The sequence below is a fragment of the Chamaea fasciata genome, unplaced genomic scaffold (genome assembly GCF_029207755.1).
Source record: "Chamaea fasciata isolate MVZ Bird 193981 ecotype frontalis unplaced genomic scaffold, bChaFas1.0.hap1 SCAF_1, whole genome shotgun sequence".
NCBI lineage: Eukaryota > Metazoa > Chordata > Aves > Passeriformes > Sylviidae > Chamaea > Chamaea fasciata.
In genome coordinates, this window is record NW_027094086.1 from 9,201,010 (window position 1) to 9,224,082 (window position 23,073).

Sequence of the window (23,073 nt, forward strand, 5' to 3'; positions counted from 1 at the left end):
GGGCTGGAGAAATGGGCTGACAGGACCACCATGGAGTCACAGAATCACAGTATCCTTGAGGTTGGAGATGATCTCTGAGAGCCTTGAGCCCAGCTCTTAATCCAGTGCCACTGTTTTCACCACTACATTACCCCAAGTGACACATCCACTTGCCTTCTCAGCAGTCCCAGTGATGGTGACTCCACCACTTCCCTGCGGCCTGTTCCAATGCACGATCACCCTTTCAGTAACAAAATTTTTACTAATATCCAATCTGAATCTCTCTGGAAAAACTTGAGGCAATTTCCTGTTGTCCTGCCACTAACTACCTAGAGAAGAGACTGACCCACACCTGTTTACACCCTCCTGTCAGGGAGTTGTAAAGAGTGACAGGGTGCTCCATGAACTTCCTTTCCTTCAGAATGAGCCCCCAGAGCTCCCTCAGCTGCTTCTCATCAGACTTGTGCTCTAGCCCCTTCCACAGCTTTATTCAGCAGAAGGGAAATGCAACATTCTGTACCCAGGAAGGAATAACGCCATGCACCACAACAGACTGGCAGCTGAGCAGCTGCAAAGGAGTTCCTGCAGAGAAGGCCCTGGAGAACCTGGTGGACACCAAGCTGACCGGGAACCAAGAGGCTGAAGGCCAATGGGCTCCTGTGCTGCCTTAGGCAGAATATTCTCACTGGGTTGAGGAAGGCAGTTTTTCCCCCTCTGTTTGGTCTTCCTGAAGCAAATCTGGAGTGCCAGGCCCAGTGCAGGACTACCCAGCACAGGAGAGACATGAACATACTGGAGGTAGGCCAGAGAAAGGCTGCAAAGAGCTGCCAAATGAGGAGAGGCTGAGAGAGCTGGGACTGTTCAGGCTGGAGATGAGAAAGAACCGGGGTGTATGGGGGCTGGTAATCTGATAATTTTCTATAAATAGATTACTCTAAAGTAAGAAGACAGAGACAAAATTTTCTCATCAGTGCCCAGAGACAGGATTATGGTCAATGTGCATGAAATGAAATGCAGTAAATTCCACTTAAACATAAAAAAATGCCTTTTTTTACTCTAAATGTGAATGAGCACTATGACAGCCTAGAGATATTGTGAAGTATTCATTCTTGGGAATATTCAAAATCTGACTGGACAAGACCCTAAGCAACTTGCAGGTGATCCTGCTTTGAGGAAAATTTGACAATATGATCTCCAGAAGTCCTTTTCAAACTCATTGATTCTGCAATAACAGTAGAGGTATTGTTTCAAGAAGACAGATACAAAGATCTACTGAGGATCTGGAGGGCAGAACTAACATGGGAATCCAGACTAAACATGGTTACATGGTCACGTAGAAGGCACATCTCCTATGATCACAGGGTGAGACCTGGTTTACATGCTATGCCTTCTGCACTCACTTCAGTCCATTCTAGCCTCCAGTCATGGGAGGGTCTGGCCTGCAGGCCTGTATCATAGAATCATGCAATCATTTATGCTAACAAAGACATTTTGGATCATCAAGTTTAACCATAAACCGAAAATTACAGTCCACCACATGTCATCAGCTCTCATTTCTTCATGAGTGTTATTTTATGGGCTTATCACCATCACATGGTTCAAAGCTCAAAGCAGCAACCATGCCTTCCCCATCCCCATCTAGGAACATCAAGCACTGCCTGAGCACAAGCTTACAGCTAACATCAGGCACATGCTCACTCCATGTTTCTTTTGGGGAACAATTCTGTCTCCACTTCCTAGATCTCCATGATCTGTGCAACATTGCAAGTGGAAGAGTTTGAACAATATTAGTAGCACATCTTTCTTTCTTTGAGCAAAAAAAAAGTTCCTCTAGCAGTACCAACCATTCATTTCCCGTAGTCAGACTGCTACATTAATGTTCAGATATGTGATATAAGTGTATATATGTGTGTGTGTGTGTGTGTGTGTACTGTGGTCTCCCTGGGGCTTCTTCAGCAGTTGTAAGTGCCAAAGAAAGCTAGAGGCAGGTTTACCCACAGGCAGTCGGTCTATCAAAGTAAGAACAGTGTTATGAGCAACAGATACTAACCTTTAAAAAAATAAAAGTAGAAACTAACCTTCTCCCAAGAAAGCACTGATGATCTTTAAACATACTGTTTTCAGTTGCAGTTGATCCTGCTTATTTTCACAATTTCTGCAGGATAGAGGATTACTCTAGAGTAAAAGAAAATTAAGAGACAGCTATGACAACCTTCAAATATGAAAGGAGTTGCTAGAGAGAGGAAGAAATCAATTGTCCTCTGTTTCATCTATGAGCAATCATGACATGATGGGTTAAGTTATTCTAAGGAATAATTACATTAAATAATAATAGGAGAAGCCTTCAAAAAACAACCTAAAAACAATATCTTAAATAACCTCATTTTGCTTGGAAGGCTTTACCCTGAGGTATAATTAAACAGTCTAGAGTGGCAATTTTTAGGAGTGATTTAGGTAATATCCAGGACCCTGGAGCATGGGTTAAGTGACTTATCAAGGTCCTCTCATGCCCTACTTTCTATAATTAAATGATAGTTGCTCCTAATTTTGACTATGATGCAAAGTGTTCTCACCCCCAGTTTCAAAAGAAGTAAACCATTCCATATATATTATGATTTCTGCCCTAAGGCTTATGGATTAGTCTGAATTATTTTCAATTATGTAGCTTGAAATGCTGCAGCTTCAGGTATTTATATTTGTGTTTGCTACGAGTATGTGGGATCAAATATTAGCCATTAATATTGTTGCTGGTTCAAGAAAATGTCAGAATTCGATTGTCTTTTCCAAAAGAGTAACAACTGGTAGAGAGATTATGTTTCAAATAAAGTCGTGTTGAAGACAAAAAAAAAGAGAAAAGTGAATCTGTTGATTGAATGGGGGCTATTTTTGCCCAGTGAAAAGTATTTTTTTAGGTCATCATCAGCTCATTTCATTTCACCTTTAATCTTCCTCATCTTATGTCTGATGATTAATAAATAAATCACCTTGTCTGATTTATTTATTTTTATGGATATATATACATCCATATATTCAGAGGAGCAGTGTTATTTTAAATTCTGTCCATTGTATTAATGTGCATGTACCACTTAATTACAAAGAATAAGAATTTTCATGGTTATTCCTGCTCTAAGCAAATATTTCTGTAATTGTGTACATTAAAAATATGTCTCAGAAATCTTTGGGACTACAGCTGACTTTAGGACTACTCCTAGACATGTGGTGCACATGAAAATAATGGAAACAATATAGGAATACAGAAGTAAATATAGAGATTAATTAATGCTTGCTGAGTGTCTGGGGCATCATTAAGGGAGGAAAGAGTCTTGTCTCTAACTTTGCTCTGGGAATGCTCATGAAACATCTTGTCTCTCGCAAAGTTTTCCATGTGTGACACCCACAACAGATTCATTAGACCTGAGGATACTTTCTGTCGCTGCAGTAACAGAGTTCCTTCCCTAAGGCTGGGCATCCCACTCTGACACAGAGAATTGGGCTTTTACTTTGGATCAGACAAAATATTTCCTTCCTTCTCCAATAATGAGAACAGCCTTAGTAGCAGACAATTTTAACTCAGGGAACCTGGTGGCTAATGCTCTCTTCAAGGGCAATAAATTCTGACCTTGGCACTGTATTTTAATCAAGTTTCTCATGTTGTGAAGGGCGATCCAGTCTTTCATAAAAATGCCTTCATTTGCAAACTACAAAATCAGTAGCAGCCGTTCAGGGTAATTATACAGACAATTTTAATGAAATATTTTCAGACAACCATTTCTACTCCTGCCAGACACAGGGATCTCATTGAAAAATGAATACTTTGCAAATTATCCTGGATTTTCTGTTCAAGGTAGAGGATGGTATTAAACACACAGGAAAAATCCAGCTACTCTTGTTCTTCTTTGTGGAAGTCAGGTAGTCGGTAAAGGTAGGACATTCTGTATTTTTCATGATTATAATAATTTTGAAGATGTGCACATTGACAGTGTACAGATTAGGATGCATTTTTCCAGATGGATCATCCTATCCAAATGCAGTGGTATTGCTCTGTTCCTGATTGGACTGGCTCCTGAACTACTACCTCACAATTGCAAGTCCTGCAGATCAGTGGCGTTTGGTCATCCAGCAAAGAGTTTTTATTGAATACTGAGGTCAGCAGGATCTGACTCCTCCCAGAGAAGAGGTTTTGCATTGCTCTTTTGCAATGACTCTTCCATTTCAGTTTTCCAGTTGAACTGAAAGCTGAGGACTGCCACATGCTTCGCACATGCTGCAGGTGCGGTCTAAATCTTAAATATCTCTATGTAGCCACATTTTCCCTTCTGGGGGCCACCAGAACTGTATCAGTCTAAGAAAGGCATTTCTATTACTAAAAGCCTGAGTTTTTCAGAAATGCAGCAGTTGCAATGCTTTACTACTTACTAGGGAAATATAATAGATGTGGGGGTGGAGTTAGGGGGTTTTTTTTCAAATTCTGCCAGGAACTGAAAATGTTAACATAGAAACACACACTTGTAAAAAATTTAGCACTTCATAAAACTATTCTGGTTCTCCATATTTGTTGCTTGTCTCCAGACATTGTTCTCCAATATTTGTATTTTTAATATTATCTTGTGAGGTATTTAGTCACAGTGTTCTACTTTTATAATTAATATTTGCATTTTTAATATCATCTTGTGAATTATTTAGTCACAGTTTTCTACTTTTACAATTAGTATTTTTCTCCTTAAAAATAATAACTGGCATGATTTAGAGTCTTTCTCTTTTTTATAAACTCCTTGCATAAAATACTATATATAGGAACATGTCAGAAGGTAAGAAAGATCAAAATGCCTGGAAAAAGTAATTTATTATACTACTACACAGTGTATTTTTTGGAAAAATATATTAGGCTTGTACTCATATAATGATTAATTATGCTGACTAACAAATGGATGTGAATATTCATGAGGATGACAACATGGAGAAGTCATTTGAGCTTGTTCTTGTTTTTACCTAGAATTTAATATAGGTTACATGTGTAGTTACTATACAGTGTCAGACTTGAGATATCAGCTTTAGATCAACAACTAGTGAGTTCATAATGCTCTCTACAGACATGGCTTTAATTGCTTTCAGCACCACACTATCTAAATGAGAAGAAAATAGCTTGAACAATGGAGCTTGGCTGAGGCCTTATTTTACTTTAAGACAGAAAATCTCTTTTTTTTCAGTTTGAAACAAACTGACCAATGCTAACTGGCTGAGTGGCAGAACTTGTGCAGTAAGAACTGATTTTATCTTTGTAGAGAAACCAAAATATTCAAATTGTTATCAGGAAGGATCCATAAGTGACTCCTTAGGATATCTGAAATGCTTTGTTTCACTCTTGTTCTGATATCTAACAGATCAAGATTGTTGGAAGAGACTGCTTGAAAAACCATCAGGGTCAGGATAAATATCTCCATCAAACAGATGGAGATCTGGATCAAGTGTTAAACTCAATGAAATGTCTCACCATGTCATTACCTGTGACCTTTCTCCTTCAACACTTTCATAATTTAACTACTAGGACTGGCTTTCAAAAAATATTAGCCAGTTGGAAGATCAGCTTATTAAACTGATCGTCTTTGGTTTTCTTTTTTAAAGCTCAGAAGTAATGTTCTCTCCCCTGCCTAAAATTCCCATAAGAAATCAACTTTATCAGCTAATTCTTGGCTGAAATTATGGGATGGTTTTTGTGCCACAAAACACAGCGTCATCAGGAATTCATATGCCAGCATGTGAAAGCTGTGGAATTCATATGCCAGCATGTCCAAAACCACACCCAATTTCTTTTCAAGCACTGGTCTGCTGGGTGCTCCTATGAGCACAATATTTACGTATCCTGACAGCAGTTTTTTCAAGCAGATATTGACTTAAATATTAAATCCGTGAGCTAAATACTCACTAAGACCAAACACTGCTTTGCCCAAGAAAATTTCCTTTTGAAGACAATCAGCTTCTGTGTGAGCAGGTAAAGACTGACCTTGCTCCTGAGTGGATGCCTTTACACAACTCAAACTGCAAAAATGTCCACATCATTCATGGCTGTGCATTGTATCAAACCCTGTAAACAGCTGTCCTGATGCAAATCATCTGAGGGACTTCTCTTGTTAGTTTATGTCCATCAAGATTTAACAGTCTCCAGCAGCATTCCTTGTATCAGCAGGATTCATTATTCAACATCAGAGACAGTTGTTGTTTGCTTTGCGCCATTTATTTAATATTCCATGAGCAGTCCAGTTTCTGCTTCTCATGCTTATACAGGCAGGGAAAACAAAGGCATGGCTTGTATTGTCAGGCAAGGGAAATTTGGCTCACGGTAAATATCAGGGTTTGATATTAATCCCATCCTTGTTTTAAACCAGAATAAGCCACTGCCTTCAAAGGAATTAGTCCTAAATCACACCACTGTCAGTGCAAAATGAATCCTGCACGGTATGTCTCCTCTGCTAGCAAAGTGTCAGGAGAAGCCTAATCCTTCATTATTTGTCTCTAGTATATTCTGTCAACCAAGGACTGAATCAACTCTTTCCCACAGCACTCTCTGTACTTTTGATGTCAGTTTGACTTCTTCTAGCTCACCACACTGAAGCGTTCACCATGACTAATAGCAGAACAACACCCACAGGTTTCACAAAGGAAAATGTTTGTCCTTGCCTAACTCTCTGAGATAAAGTTTTAATCCAGCTGGTCTGGAATGTTGTAACCTCTCATGGCTTTTGTCTGGTACATTTCCATTTGCTCCCATGTCCTTTCCTTGTTTTCTGTTCAGGGTATGCCCTAAATGATAGTTTAAAAATCTTGAGTTAAAGCAGACTTTAAAGAAAACATCAAATAACACTAGATATCAATAAAATTCCTGTTTAACCTTGAGTGACTCATGTCTTCTGCTGTGCCTAAGATGTGTTCATTTCAGCCCTGGAGGACAAAGTCTCCTGGGCTCTATTACGAATCCGCAGCCATCCTAAAGTTTTCCTTGCAAGTTCATCTGTATCTTCATAGGCTCTCCATTTCCTGAAGTCTCCCAAGGTCTGAGCACTGGTTCTCAATGCAGTTAAGGATGCCTGAAATTCTGTGTACACTGAAGTCAGACGACAACTAATTCTTTTATTATCGCCAAGATTTCTCTGAAGTGTACATCTCATGTTTACAGCTCAACAGGGACAGCTAAGAAAATAGGTGTTTGGGGCTTTTTTTGATCGTTTTAGGGTTTTTCAAGGTTTTGCTAAGACAGGACTCTAAAATGGTATTGTTGAGTTTTGTCTTTTCCTGGTTTCCAGATCATCACAGCTGGCAACAAAACGAGATATCGAGGGGAAAAAAAATAAAGATAGGAATATTAATTGCTTTTATTGGAGTTTTTTGGTCACTTTTCAAAAAGTAATTTGAAATGGAAGCAGAGTAGCTATGATGGAGAATTTGGAGGGAGAAGATATTTTCCATATTATTTCTAGTCAGCAAAAGCTAACTATTATTTCTAGTTAGCAAAGCTAACGCCTGATCTGAGAACTCTAAGTTGATTCTTGTTGTCTCACACATCAATCAGCAGTAAATTCAATGGGCAAACTCCATCACCAGTGACACGCACACAAAATGGCAGCCACTTATAGGTGAAACTGTGGGGAAAAGGTAGCCTTGAGACTGGCCTACTGTAAAAAATGCTAATAAGAAAGTGAAAAGAACTTTTATTTCCATCACTGTTTTGGTGCCTTTTTTTTTTTTTTTAATAATTTAAAAAAAGAACTGCTGTAAGGATGGTTTGTTTGCCAGCAGGTATCACTGATTAACATACACAGGTAATTAGTAGAGCTTCCCATCAGAATACAAGCAGGTTTTGAAGGCCAAGGTTGTTTGGAAAAGGACACTCAACACTGTGATATCCCTCATGTGTTTTTCATTACCAGCATTCTCAGTATTATTTCAGTTAAACCAATTCAATTTTAATAGGTATTAGTCTCACTCTGACACAGACTAGAGTGGAATTTATAAGGTTGTCTATTTCTTGATAAAGAGTTCAAGAGTAATTTAAGATCATTACATTTTGCTATTACCTTTTTTTTTCCATTATAATACCAAAAGGGAAAATAGTTTACAGAATAGTGCTTCTTTCTTTGTCTTATGGCCATAGCTTGGTAATTCAGGGGAAAATACATGCAAACCAACCTAACATAACTAGGAAGAATAAAGAAAAGCTTCTCTTGTTCAGTCTGTTGTTAGAGCTCTGTGGAATGCACCAAGGCAGGGTCACCTGCACACAAATTATGACAATTGCCAGTTCTAGTGGGAAGAGACATGGACTGTGTCCTGCAGGTAATTTCTGGGACATTAATACAATTCACCAGATGAAAAGAGCAATGAGGTATGCCAGAAAGGGTGAACAGCTGTCAGCCCTACAAACATAATTATTGGTCACCCTGTTTTGACATCTTACTTTGGATAAGAGCCATTATCCAGAGCAAAAACAGCTGTGCAGAAAAACACCCCAAAAACACTTAGCAAAAATGCACACTAAATAATTCACTTCTCCTTAAAATGTAGTGAGACTCTTTGCAATGCTGTAAAACAGCTATGATGTGGGGTTTTTTTCTTTTATTTCCATTACTCCTAAACAGTTGCACAATCTAACAAGGGATCTGCTAGGATTTCTTCTGCTTTGACTATCTGACATTGACCTAGGTAAAACTATTGTAATAATTTGAAGAAAATTTCCAGAAGTGAATTTCACTTTAGGTATCCTAGTTTTAGCTTGTCCAGGTTCATCCTAAACTTAGTGATGCTCTCAGACTTTTCCAGATGAGGTGTCAGCTGGAATTTTTTGCCAGTGAGATGATGTTTAATGCTTGGTCCTCAAGTACCAGTACATTTCTACTGAAAGACAGTTATTTACAACTCAGATATCCATGCATTCCAATGCAAGGGGAAAATTTAATGTTTTGTAGGGATTGCTTCAAAAAAGTCCACAGGCTTTTTTTTTTTTTTTTTTTTTTTTAATTCTCAGTATCCAGGAATTCATGGGTGTACTTCCCCATTTCAGATTAATTTCTTGTAAATCTTTGTTTAGATGTTGTAACTTTCAGATGGAATGATTTATTTCTCAAGCAGCTTTAAATGGAATTTGGCTCCTTTTGAACATAATTACTTGGATATTTGTTTTGAACAATAAATATACAGCTTGTAAGGGAGGACAATTTCTGCATAAAATCATAGAACATCCTGAGTTGGAAGGGAGCCTCAAGGACCCTTGAGTGCAGCTCCTTGCCCTGTACAGGACAACTCAACAATCACATCACGTGCCTGAGAACATTGTCCAAATGCTCATTGAGCTCTGTCAGGCTTGAGGCTGTGATCGCTTCCCTGGAGAGCTTGTCCCAGGGCACAAACACCCTCTGGGTGAAGAACCTATTCTGAATATCCAACCTAACCCTTCCCTGGCAGAACTTCAGGCTATTCCCTTGAGTGCTGTCACTGGTTAGGAGAGTGATGAGATCAATGCCTGATACTCCATTTCCCCTGTGAGGAAACTGCAGATGACATGTCCCCTTGGTCTCCTCAGGTAACTTCAGCTGCTCCTCATATGTCTTCTTCTCTAGGTTCTTTACCATCTTCATAATCTCCCTTTGCAATTTTTCCTATAGCTTTATATCTTTTTAATATCTCTGGTGCCCAAAACTGCACACGGGACTGCAGGTGAGGCCACCCCAGTGCAGAGCAGAGCAGAGCAGGACAATCCCCTCCCTTGCCCAGCTGGTGATGCTGTCCCTGATGCCCCCCAGGACACTTCTGGCCCTCCTGGCTGCCAGGGCACCTCTGACTCACATTCAGCTTGCCATCACCTTTGCAGGGCCCTGCCCCAGGCGCAAAATCCAGTACTTGTTTCTGTTAAACTTCATACATAAACTTTAATATGTTCAGGTCAATCTTCAGGGTCTCTCTGCCTTCGGGGGATCAATATCTCCTGCCAGTTTATTGTAACTGGTAATTGAAAAGTATAGGGAAAATTTTGGAGTCAGACAGAGCTTTGTGAGTCTGAAATACAGAAGTGCAGGAAGAGAAACAGCTGCAGGATCTACTCCTGGTTAGATAGCACAGGTAATTTAAAGTATTCCTGTAGTACATGTGCTGTGGTTTCAAGGTCACATATATTTGGGGAAGAGAAGAGATTCCTGTCTGAGCCATCTATGTTTACTTATAAACACACCAAATGAGGTGATGTTTTTTGGCAATGAAATAATTACATCTGGAAGATTAGCTATAGAGTTCTCCTTGTAATTACCCTGCAATACAGCTATCTCAAAATAGAGGGAAAAGGTACCTAACACACAGAAAATACTGAATGGAGAAAGTTATTAATGTCAAAAAAGATAAGACTGTTTTTTCTAAATGGGAACATTTCAGATATCTGAAGGTGATAGCATCCTGTATATAAAATGATGACAAAAGGGCACTGTGCTGCTCAGATCACATCTGGAAATGTCATTGCCAGATTTCATTGCATAGTTCAGGGTCAGTTCCTAGGTAAGTGTCAGAGAATTCAGCTAAATACCTTATAGCCATGGAAAACAGTTTCTAAAAAGTGAAAGTCATTTTCCCATGCCTATTCATTCCCCTGTATGCATGAGCTCTGACCCTGCCACTGACATTGTCCCAGTCACGTCTAGCCACTTTAACATCTATAAAAAGAAAAGTACCTAAAAAAGATTATCCAAAGGCCCAGAATACATTTTTTTATTATTAAAATTATTCCTGAACTCTAAATTTTAGACAAGCTCAAGAGGAACAGGAGGACATGTTGAAACTTTGGGGCTGCTTGACGGCACTAGCAGTGTTATGTATTTGCTTGACTGCCTCTGCATCCCTCAGTTATGTCAGTGCTTATGTGTCTGATATGATATATGATATATGATATAATTATGGTATTATATTATTTATATTATTTTCTTGGAAGATTTCTTGTACCACACCATGTTGCAAAACTTTTGCAATAGTTAGTAGCTGACTTACCAAATTTATGTGACTTTAGCTATTTGTATGCAACTTAATCAGACAACCAATTTTCTTCATTTAAAATAGATTCAATGGGAGGAAGAACAAAAAAGGATACAGCTATTTTTTCTAATAGAAAATTACAATCCTGTTTTGAATATTAAAGATACATAGTTTCAACTACTATCTTGAATTGGAACAATTGATTTTATGCAAATTTGTCATTGTTCAGAGGGAAAATGGTTTTTGTTTTCTAAATCACTAACAGGACAAAAAAATTGTGTTAGGATATTCTGCAACAGGATGGAGAAAACTCTGTCTGAAACCAGTTGTTTTCATTGAAGGTAATCTAATAATTTCTTGTGGTACACCCTATGCTTTGATAGGCCAACCTGCTTGCAGGCTGCAAATTTCATGCACCTTAAAGGCCAGACTGTTCCTAAGTACACAGTGAAGTCCTCCAATAACAGCTCTGGAAGCAGCAAGATTAGGCTTCTTAAAAGATCTCAGCTCTCCTAGAGGAATGAATAAGGTTGGAGTTTTTGAAGAATCAGCCAATGTTCCCATGGGAGCTGTGCACAGCTGAACCACAAAATTCAGTTCTAAACATGAAATCAGATGGTGACACTGGTACAAATGGCTTCTTTCTCATGTAGCAAATCAATGGTGGGTGGGGTAAAGGTGCTCTTAGCCATCATAGTCTGTGCTTGTCTAACTTTACCGTAAATAAAAAGTTGCTAAATAAACTTTACCATAAATAAAAAGTTACCATAAATAAAAGGTTTGAAAAGTTGACTCCTCCAACTTCCCACAGCTGATTTCAGTTGTCCTCCTGAACAATTCAGTTCTGAGCTAGTCTCAATCTCATGTCAGCTCATCATACACCTCTTAGTTTGTGCCAGAAAGGAGTTATCTCATAGACAGATAAATTATGCTTTTTTCCATCCCCATCTTCTGAGGGGTATGGTATATTTCTGTCTTTCATTAAATTACGTGTACATAGATCAGATAAAAGAGTAGCACTCACTCCAGCCGTGAGTAGGAGCTAAACATCTGTTGTACTTTTGCATTGGAAAATAGAGAGGATCAGGGACAGGTGAGTTTTCTGAAATGTCGTGGCAGCAGTTTGGGCACCTTTGTGGCCCAGACTGGTTTCCAGTAAAAGTTAGCGAAGAAGCACCCACAAACTAAACAAACAAAACTCCCTCTTATCACTGCCACAGGAATTTAGCAGTTAGACCCAGGAGAAGTCACAATGAGTGAACATGGGGAATAAAAACACTCTTTACAAGGTGATTTAACAATAAGGCAGCAATGATTTCCATCTAATGAGTTGGCAGCAGTGCCAGCTATGAATGTTCACATGCTTCCTCTTCCTGTGGAGGCTGTGCTGTGAACTTAATCAGACTATTGCTCTAGATACAAAAATCACTGCCAACGCCAAATGCTTGTTGTTTAAGTTGGCTAAGTTCCCTGATATAGTTCACAGTATGGTCCCACAAATAATTGATCTGGCACAGCAAAGGGGAAGCTGTACTGAGGGATCAAGGTGGGCATGAGGCAGTACCGAGAAACAGGTACTTACTACTTTCTCTGCCAAGAGCTTTGATTCATAAAATGATACTCTCAGTGAGAGAGAGAGGCTTGCTGCAGCCCAGCAGTGAGATAGTGGTAGAGTCTGTGCTGCCAGATGTTCCTATTTTAGAGAAAGTAGAGCATTTTGGTCTTGTGCAACTCTCAGTGCATTCCTGGTGATAAGTTCTTATATGAGCCTCTTATTTTTCCTCAAATAACCTAAGCAAGACAGTGATCAAGACGGGAGAGAGCGTTTTATGACACACTTTAATTACAAAAAAAATGCTTTGTGGTGAACTTCTATTTTGTCAAAAAACTAATGAAGAATCAAAATGCTTCTCCAAACTTAATTACCCAATAGTATTTACCATAGCAACCAGTTCTTTATGTGGCACATGCCGAAAACACTCCTTAAGAAGCACAAGTTTATCCTCCCAGTTTTTCCAAAATAGACAAGAAATAATTTAATCTGTTGCTAAAGCCCTGAGAATGTCTAGCTGGAGATTACATTGAAAACCATTTCTTTACTTCTTACATGAGTTTGGGTGACATCAGCTCCGACACTGCTCTGTTTCTATGTGGCAGAACAAAATTTCCTGCTGAAGAGGTTAATAATAGTTTTATTTCTGCTAAACATTCTAGAGCGTATTTCTGCACTTGAGGTAGTAACACACAAGTTCACGGTCCGTCTGGATTTCAGAATAATTTCTAAACTTAGTCAGCTTTCTCTCCTCTGCCTCCACTGTGCTTTCCATGTGGATATTGGCTGTTGTTGTCTCAACTTCATGATGAAGATTCCCTGCATCGGTTACAATCTTTTAGGGCCATATATCAATCAACATATTTCCAATCCATTTGGTTTGTTGAATGTTCATAAATATTCACTTTTCCTCAGGTTATGTGTTATTTAGAAGCGCTGAACTCAGTCAATCACTATACACTCCATAAACATCTGTTAATGACTGGCCTTATGGCTCTAAATTTCCTGATGGACAACTGTGTATTTCAAAAAGGGACATCATGGTAAAACTAAAACACAGTTCAGTTATGATTTTTGAAGTCTTGAAACTTCTGACATTTGTTAAACCTTCTTTAACTTGCTTCCAGTCATTCATAAAATTACAGGATTGTGTGTAAACTTCTAAGGAAGGCCAACTCAATTAGGTGCTCCTAATAGAAGAAATACCTAAAATTGTTGTTATGCTCAGCCCAGTATCTGACCTGTACTCTTCTGAACTTCCTGCTTCCTGAACCAGATTCAACTTGGCATTGAAAAATGTCTGTAGCTGATTACCTACCACTTCACAACAGACTTGGGAGTTGCTTCACCATTTTTTTCAATGAATTTTCCTTTTTCTGTTCTATCGCATCTCTATACTCTACCTGCTTTGATTATCACTTCTTCCTGATGAGCCATGTCTGGTGCCTTTTAATTGTTTCTTTGAAACCTGGTGGTTCTCAAATCAACTCAAAATATTTTCTTGGTTTCAGCTGTCTTGGCAAAGCCTTTTTCATATGAGTGGCAGATAAAAATGATGTTATTTCAATCAATGTATTCTGTCAAATTTAAACTGAACTGATGACTGACTTGCATCCTCTCATATCCTTAGGTTTTTGCTAGTTTTCATAATGATTTTGAAAAGGGTTCTGAGGTGCCTGTGTGGAGGACACTTTATAAATGACAATTTATTTGACACATGATTTCTAAGTGAACTAAATTCTTAATCACCCTCTATGAGAAATGAAGAGCAGAGTTTTGGAGTAAGAATTTTAATGGCTGCTTCTTCTTAGGCCCCTGACTTCCAAAGGACATTGAGGTGCTGGAGCTTGTCCAAAGGAGGGCAATGAAACTGGTGAAGGGTCTGGAAAACACGCCCTGTGAGGAGTGTCTGAGAGAACAGGGATTGTTTCTTCTGGAGAAGAGGACACTCAGAGGCACCTCATTGATTCCTACTACTACATGAGAGGAGGTTTCAGTGAGGTGGTAATCAGTCTCTTCTGCCATGTCTCAAGTGAAAGGACAAAAGGAAATGGTCTTAGATTGTGCCAGGACTAGATATTAGAAACAAAATACTCTCTGAGAGAGTAGTCAGGCAGGTTAGAAAAAGTTGACCAGAGAGGTAACTGAGTCTAGAAATTTTCAAGAGGCATCTGGATGTGGAACCTTGGGATGTTATTTAAGGGTGATTATGGTGCTGGGTTGATGCTTGGAATGGATTGCCTTGAAGGTCTCTTCCAACCTTGATGACTCTGTGATTCTGTGATTCTACTGCCTCAGTGATCTTGTCATGTAACTTCCTTTAGCTCTGTTCATCCTATTATGTGATTATGTGTAACTGCAGGTTCAGCAGGGACAGTGATGATCCTTTTACAGAGATATTCCCAAGCAGTGTGGTGAAGGGTACCTTCTTTGCTTTTTTATTTAATATTCAAGTAGCAGATCCCCTCAGAGCCCTATTTAAAATCAAAATATATCACTCATGGCTTTTTAAGATCACTTGCTGTGCTACTACTGTTCATTATTTAAGTGCTGTGCAAGGTACAAATAGACTTCTAAATGTTGTGAAAGTATTTTCTTTTTTCAAATTATGCCTCAGCTTCCCTACTGTGTGAGCATTGATTATTTTCAGGTCAGTAAAAAAGATATGAAACTCTGTACATCTTCGAAAACAGTTTGTCCTGGCTTGTAGCCTTGATAGGTTGTAGAAAACCCTCTGAGACTTCTGGAATTGGCCTCAGTAAGCTCTGGAAAAAAGGAGCAGCAATAAGAGACTCAAGTCTTTAAATATAAGACTTGAGTATTTTTTATTATTTTATTAACAAGAGCCCCTGATTAGCATGTCTTGCAAGTCATAGTGCTTTACTCTTTGGAACAGTTTCAATCAGACTACTATGTGTCAGAAAAGCTGATTCTCCCCCTGCATAAGCTGTTGTTTTACCTGTAACACGTTTTCCATTATTCCCTTCCTCCAAATCAAATTATGTACTCATGAAATCTAATTGAAAGCCAAATTCTAGTGCATTTGTTCTAAGGAGATCTGCTGAAGTGAGTGGAACAAGTCCTGAGTATTAGCAGAGATGGGTGAATGAACTGGGCTTATGAGGAAATTGCAAATAAATTTTCAAGCAAAGGCAACCACCTTGCCACTGCTTTCACTGTTGAAATGCACTTTTCAAATGTTCTGGAGGGATTTTCTTCTTTTTTTTTTTTTTTTTCCCACCCTCTACTCTTACTTTCCTAGTATGTGTGAAAATACAGTCCAGGTCAAGATTAAAAGTCAGTCGAAAAGGTTTGTAAAGTTGACTCCTCCAACTTCCCACAGCTGATTTCAGTTGTCCTCCTGAACAATTCAGTTCTGAGCTAGTCTCAATCTCATGTCAGATCATCATACACCTCTTAGTTTGTGCCAGAAAGGAGTTATCTCATAGATAGATAAATTACTGCCTTCTCTGATTTATCTTGGAGCAAAGGCAGAGAGTGTCTGGGGAAAGCTGGCTGGTCCAGGGCAACATCTCTCAAGTAAAACAGGTATGGTAGATAACAGGAAAAAAAGCTGGAAGTGCAAAGGGAGAATAGTGATATATGCAGAGTGACTATCAAATTCCTCCCTTTTAAAAAGTAAAAGTAAGGGGTTATGTTTTAAGTCAGTAAAATCAAGGAATGGTGACGAGCAAATTAATTGGAAATGATTACTAACTGTTTATAAATATTATGCAGCACTCAAAAAATTATAAAACTGTGAATTAAAGGGAAAATACCACATTTTTATCACAAAGGATCTAATTAAATTGTAAAAAAACTTTTTTTTTTTGAGTGACATGGGAGCCAAATATACTATTAACTTGAGAAAAGCATCAGGAAAAGTTGTGCAGGTGCACTCAGTATACCACCTCCAGCTTAGAGGATCCTGGAAGACAGGAAGATGCAAGGATCATGCTAATCATGCCCTACTTCTCACGAGCCTTGTCTAGACATCTACTTCCTGAAAAGGTTAAACAAAACTTCATCTGGAGCCAGGATATGCATTATTATTTAATCATGGCATATAAATTGCAAATTAATTCCCTGTACTATAGTAGAACAATACTCCAGAATCAGAAATATGGGAATATATAAAGCTGAAGTTTCAGCCAGCTACTTTTGGTCTGATACCAGATCTCACTTTCGAACCCACATGACTGTGGGGAGCAAGACCTGCAGATCTGAGTCAGCACATGAGATTAAGGAGTCTTCTATTAGGACAAACAACACTTGGATTTTAGGAAAACTGATTATTAGATGTAGTGGTTTGAAAGCAAAACAAATGAGAGGCTCCAAGTCAGTGATACAATTTAATAGAAAGAAAGGAAAGAAAGTAAAATAAAAAAGATGCAGTAATACAAAAGACCACTGACAGAGTCAGAATACAACCTGAGCAGAGTGATGGAAGCAGTTCAGATGAGGTGGTCTTCCTGAAGCAGTGATCCTGTAGAAAGGTCCGGTAGCTCTGTTCCTCTGGGAATCCAGTGGGTAAGGGCCCCCCGTACTGTCCCAAACCCCAGATTATATCCAGATGAGAATGCTTGGTTCCTCCCCCTGGGCGGAGCATCTCACAAAGAGATGATGGGTCATGCAGGGGGTCCTTGATGGCCCATTAAACAGAGATAGCTCCCAGAGGGAGTTATCTATGAGTTATGGGCAAGGCATCTGATGGGCCATTAACAGAAGATAATGGCCCAGAGGGAGGGGGTCTGGGAAAACCCTGCCCCGCCTGGATTCAACAGTTCATGAAGATGGTGATAGAATACTTTGTGCACATCCTATACTACAACCCAGGACATTAGATGATAGTAAGAAAATACAATGTCTATTCCAAAATTTTCTGCAACCACAGATTGCTAGAGTGTTCAAGATTGTTTTGGCAAGACATCACTGAATGCTTGCTGTACTTTTGTACACACTATTTACTGTTTAATCCTTCTGCTCCTGCCTGAGAACTTTCTGTTTTCCACTACTAGAGAGAGTATCCTGAATGATGAACATTTAAACTGCCTTGTTGTGGCTGTCCTGGTGTTGCTATGACCCTGTGGGTATCACCTGTAGCTTTCAGAGCCTTTGAAATCTCAACCAATAACAAGGATGAGATATTGGATAAATGTACTGAGGCTGCAGAACTTTGTCCTCTCTCTAGTACAGTAAGATATTGCCAGTTTTTTACTCACTTTCCCAACCAATCCTCACTTCAATGGTGTTGATGTGCCCTGCCTTACAAACATGCAGAGCACAAAGAGAGGTCAATGAAAGACAAATAATCCACTGAAATTTACACTGTCCAATGACCCACTACCATTTGGGTGTCTAGACTTAATATGGAAAAGAAGCTGTGACGCAGCTGCTACAAGGAAAACCAGTTCAGCTCTTACGTAGATTTCAGCAAATAAAAAGTCTGTGTACACTGGCACTGGCTGTGCAAGAATTTAGTTATCCTTTCAGCTTCCCCTGTTGAATGGTTCAGAATTCAGATTGTGCAAATTTGTGCTTTGGCATCAGCTGAAAATGAATGTATTTAATTTGGCCAATAATAATACAATAACTATTATCACTGATATTAATTCTTGGCTAACTGACATTCCTTATTTTCCTTAATATGGCTTGCTTCTCAAACTAAAGCCATGGAACAAATCACAAAGTTGCTCTTGTAGAAGAAGCAGTGCCAAAAAAAATTGCTAATTACGTTTGTAATCATTCCTGGCCAGAGCTCTGTGAGTCAATTTTTGGAAATATAATTTGTGGTTCAACAAGAGTTTAATGTCCCCAAATACTGCATATCTCATCCTCAAGGCAGAGACTATTTACAAAGTTGATGTCCCTACTTAAGATCCAAAACATTCTTTTATGCAAACTTTCCTAACTGCTATTTTTGCAGCCTACAAAGCTGTCTTCGTCTCTCTTTCATTTTTTTAAACAGATATTTTTTCTTCTCCTGTCTAATTAAATCTCATTTGTTGTTCATTGCAGATTGCAGCTCAGGCAGTGTTATTTATGTGTATGAACACTGCAGGAATCTTCATTAGCTACCTATCAGACAGAGCACAGCGTCAAGCCTTCCTGGAGACCAGAAGGTGTGTGGAAGCCAGACTGAGACTAGAGACAGAAAATCAGCGACAGGTATGGTCACCAGGAAAAACATTCTTATTTTGGTACTAACTGGTATTGATAATTGGGCAAGACCAGGCTTTTTTAGCCTTGCTGGCTCCAGTGTGATACCCCCTGATTTGTGCAGATTAGGTGAGTTTTATGTTGTGCTGGTGTGTATTGAGTTGATATGACATCAAAAAGATTTCCCCTAGGAAACAGGATGAATAGAGTGGCTGTTCATTATCCTTTCCCACAGAAGATGCTATCAAATGAAACAGGAACTGGCAGGTGTTTAAAAATGCTTCTTTACACAACAAGAGGGGTTAAGCTGTGGAACTTCATGTTTCAGAGTGTTGTAGATATTAAAACTTGCATTAGTCAACTGAAGGATATTCTAGAACCATCTGGATGCAATCCTGTGCCATGTGCTCTGGGATGGCTCTTCCTGAGCAGGGAGGCTGGACCAGATGTGGCTCCTTCCAATTTGACTGCTTCTGTGATTTTTTCAAAACTAAGCAAGTTCATGGATGTGCACTCTATCTAGGCAGAAAAATACTAAAGCATCCCTTCAGGCTCATAGATGGATTTTTGCAGCTGGGAGGCCACTGCAGCAAAGTATCACTATTCTGTTTTTCTGTTCTTAAACTTGTCTTGAAAAATCAAGTTTTGGCTACTGTGTGCAGTAGCATACTGGGTGAGGTGCACTTTTGATCTGAACAGGTATGGTTGATCTTAGGTAATAATTTTTTTTGACTCAAAATAAATATTGAATAAAAAGAAGGTTGCTGCTTATTACTTTCCACCAAGGGAGCAGCATCCATACCTAATATGTTACATTGTTGTATCATTTTAAGATGAATTTAGCCTTTTATTTCGCCCTGCTGTATAACTATGTATATGACTTCTCAAATTTATTTCATTTGCCCCCCGAAAGTCATGCTCTTATACAGAGTTCTAGGAAGATGTCCTATTCTGGACTTCATTGACTAATGACTCAGTACACATGACTGTGTTGAGTAATGCCAGGTATCTCTGCCAGAACATCTCTGCAGCCATTGCTGACTGAAAAGACTGAGGGATATTATCTAGGATGCTCTGTTCTTTTTATAACTGCAGGATCATATTTTCATGCCTTTTGGGGATTTGGAGGTGTTTGGGTTTTTTCCTTTTTATTCTTGCCTAATTTTTCATAAACCATGATTCTGTAAGCTTTACTTTGACCATAGTTTTCTAGAGTTCATTGTAAAAAACTTCATAACACTAACAAAAGATTCTCTTGTTCTCCTGTTCCATATTATACTGAGATTTTCTCATTAGAATTATTTTATCCTCTCATGTAAAATGAAGTTAGCACAAAGACAAATATTTTGAGAAATCCAATTTTACTGAACTTGTATTGTCTATTAGGAAAATGAAAACAGATTGTTTCTGTTTGGGTGGCAGATTTTTTTCTTTTTTTTCTTCTTCTTTTTTTTTTTTTTTTTGAGAGAGAGAGAGAGAGAGGGGGGAAGTAGTGGTTGGATCTGAAATATTTATTTTTGTTAAGTCAGGCTGAACTGTGAATTTTGCCTTGGTCCTGTGCATTGTAAGATTTCAGGACTATGTTTTTCCCTGAGGGCAGAAGTTCCTGGAGTGTTACATCACTGCAGTTGAGATTCACCTATAACCAAACAAAGTAGTGTGTCATAGGCATCATATGACTGGAAATGCATAAGGGGTAATGTCCTTGGGCCAAGGAAAATGCCCACAGGGGAAAAATACAGACAATAGGACACCAAATGAAAGATCTATTCTAAAACTTAATTTAATAATAAACTAACTCAAAACTTTGAAAAAAGCATTTTGAAATATTTCTGATTAATTTTCTTGTGAGTTTGTAATTTTGTTATTATGCACACCACTATATATAAAAATATTTAATAAATGTTTCAGCTTTTCATTTGTATTTGGAACAGCAACATTAAAATATATTCCAATACTGGAACATCTTGAGGAATGGAGAGCCTGTTTCCCACAGCATTCTATTTTTTCCATTTGTTTCTGAGGTAGCATCTCATTTAAGCAATTTTTAAACCTATCTACTTTAAGAAGACTGACAAGGTCACATTTTAGGTGACCACTTTTTTTAGCAACTTGTTCACGCTCACTTAATGAGTACAGAGGCAGTATTTCAGTGACTGCTAACATTTTTCTGTCTTGAGGACAAATATTTCACAATACATGGAATCTGTAGGTCAGATGAATGTAAAAAAAATTATTAGCTGTTAATGCATATCAAATTTCAAAAAAAAGAGGATTAAAGTTTACTAAATTATTTCCATTATTTTAATTTCCTATGAACGGGGGGAAAAAGGTGGAAAAAGAGTCTGCAGGATGATAGTTGTGATGTGACTTCTGAAAACTTCAAGAAATACTGTTGAGGAGCAAAAAATTGCAGAGAAAATAGAGGAAAAATTATTTGTGTAATTCTTCCAGACAATAATTCCAGGAATTCCAAATTTATTTCACTTCAATTTATTTCCACTTGACTTCCCAGAAACTATTTAAACTTAAGTGTACTTACAGCAAGGGCAAGTTTTTCGTTGCTTTCAGTGGTGGTACTGCTACTTTTTATAGTAGTGGGTGACTTAATTTAATTCTCTTGAGGCTTCTTTCATTCCCACACATCTTCTAATTCTTAAACTGAAAGTAATAGAAAATTAAGATGTATTGGCATGTCAGATGTATGACATGTCATGTGAAGTGTGACAGCTTGCCAGAAAGATCCTGTAAGGTCTGTTTTTAATTTACTTTGTTTAAATCAGAAGTAAAATTAAAGTAATAACAAAACAACATGAGTTTTAAACTACAACAAGGAGTGGTATGCTTGTCCATAAACAATTACAGAATTAGGCTCCAATTTTATATAATCATGAAAGTTATAAAAATGCTTCAGATATACTTCTATTCATTACTGTGTATTGTTAAAACCAAGACATTAAGTTTCTGCTCTCAATATGACCCTTCCAATTTCTCAATATCCCTTGGATTCATAATCTCCAATCTTCTGTCATTCTAATAATGATAAATGCTACTGCTATCATTATGCAGTATTGTGCAATGCCCAAAACAGCCACTGATGGAATGCCACCCAATTGTGAGCCAAACATTTTATAATATGTGTTTTAGAGAAAAGCAAGAGGTACCATTAGAAATATGGAGCTTTACAAGGAAACTATAACACTGACAAGGAAAATCTCTCATTGCCAGAGGTTTTTAAGAACCCCCTAACAAGTATTTCTGTATTTTCTGGAATACAAATATAAACTTTCTACTGTGTCATCTTCTGCTGCTGGTGAAAAACAAGAGATTTTTCTGTATTTCCAGAAACATTTCATATATATGAGCTGATTTTTTTTCAGTGAAAGCAGTTTCATTCATTCACTTGCTACCGTTGCATAAGCAGCAATGAAAATGGGAGGTAAAATCACCAAAATGCCACTATGGATGAAAAAGCTTTTTTGTTTTCCTTCATGTTACTCTGACCTGAAATATGGATGTCATGTGCTTTCCAGATGTCATTATTTTCCAGCAGTGTCTCCCTTTGTGGGTTTTAAGGACTCAAGAATTCCTTGCACTATTTTGCTTTTGCTGTGAAGTTTTCCAATTTGACACTCAAAGCCATTCTGTTGTTCAGAAATGTCTGGGCCTGTGGTCTCTGTAAATCTGAGTTAGCTCCATATGCTTATTTTCCACTGAAAAGTATCTTCAGATGTAAGTTCTGCTTTTACACCAATTGCAATTCATTCAGTAACTTCACAGGAAGGAAGAGAATGAGTGCAGACCTGGATGATGCAAAAGACTTTATGCAACCTGGCTGATGCAGGGCAACCTGACTCCAGTTTTGAAGTGACTCAGTTTCCAATGTCTGTTTCCAAAAGTCTATATACAATACAGCTCCGATATCTTTTTTCATTCTGCCTCCCGCATGCCTATTTACTCTCAACAAAACTTGTAGACAAAATTTTCAGAAGTGTTTCAGAAAGTCAGAACTTTCAGTTGTATTTTCAGACCATCAGGGATCTGATTTTTTATTGGTATCCTTTTTCTTTAAGCACCTGGGGTAGTTGAAAGTACTTATTAGCATTTTAACTGAAATTAATTTCCTAATTCTAATTACTTGATTATGAAAATGAACAGCAGTGTAGCTACAAAGGAGAATTACTCCAGCAGTCATTGCTAATGATGTTTATGCATTTACGTGTATGGTATTATCTGCGTGACACCGTTTGGAAGTCCCAGCACCCTATGAAACTGAGGGAACATCTGTGTCTACTTATTTCCTAATTTTCATTAAAAAATTAGAATTTTTATGAAAATATAAAACATTTCAGAGCTTGACATAGTTAAAGGAGTTGATG

At 38.2% G+C, this 23,073-nt stretch overlaps 1 protein-coding gene across 1 annotated transcript in view; it reads left to right on the forward strand.

Annotated features, from left to right (window-relative positions):
* Positions 1-23,073, forward strand: part of ADCY8 (adenylate cyclase 8) — a 119,197-nt gene that overhangs the window by 13,323 nt on the left and 82,801 nt on the right. The window contains exon 2 of the mRNA XM_066175869.1: positions 18,554-18,703. Coding sequence (XP_066031966.1) covers positions 18,554-18,703 — 150 coding nt within the window. The remainder of the gene's footprint in view (positions 1-18,553; positions 18,704-23,073) is intronic.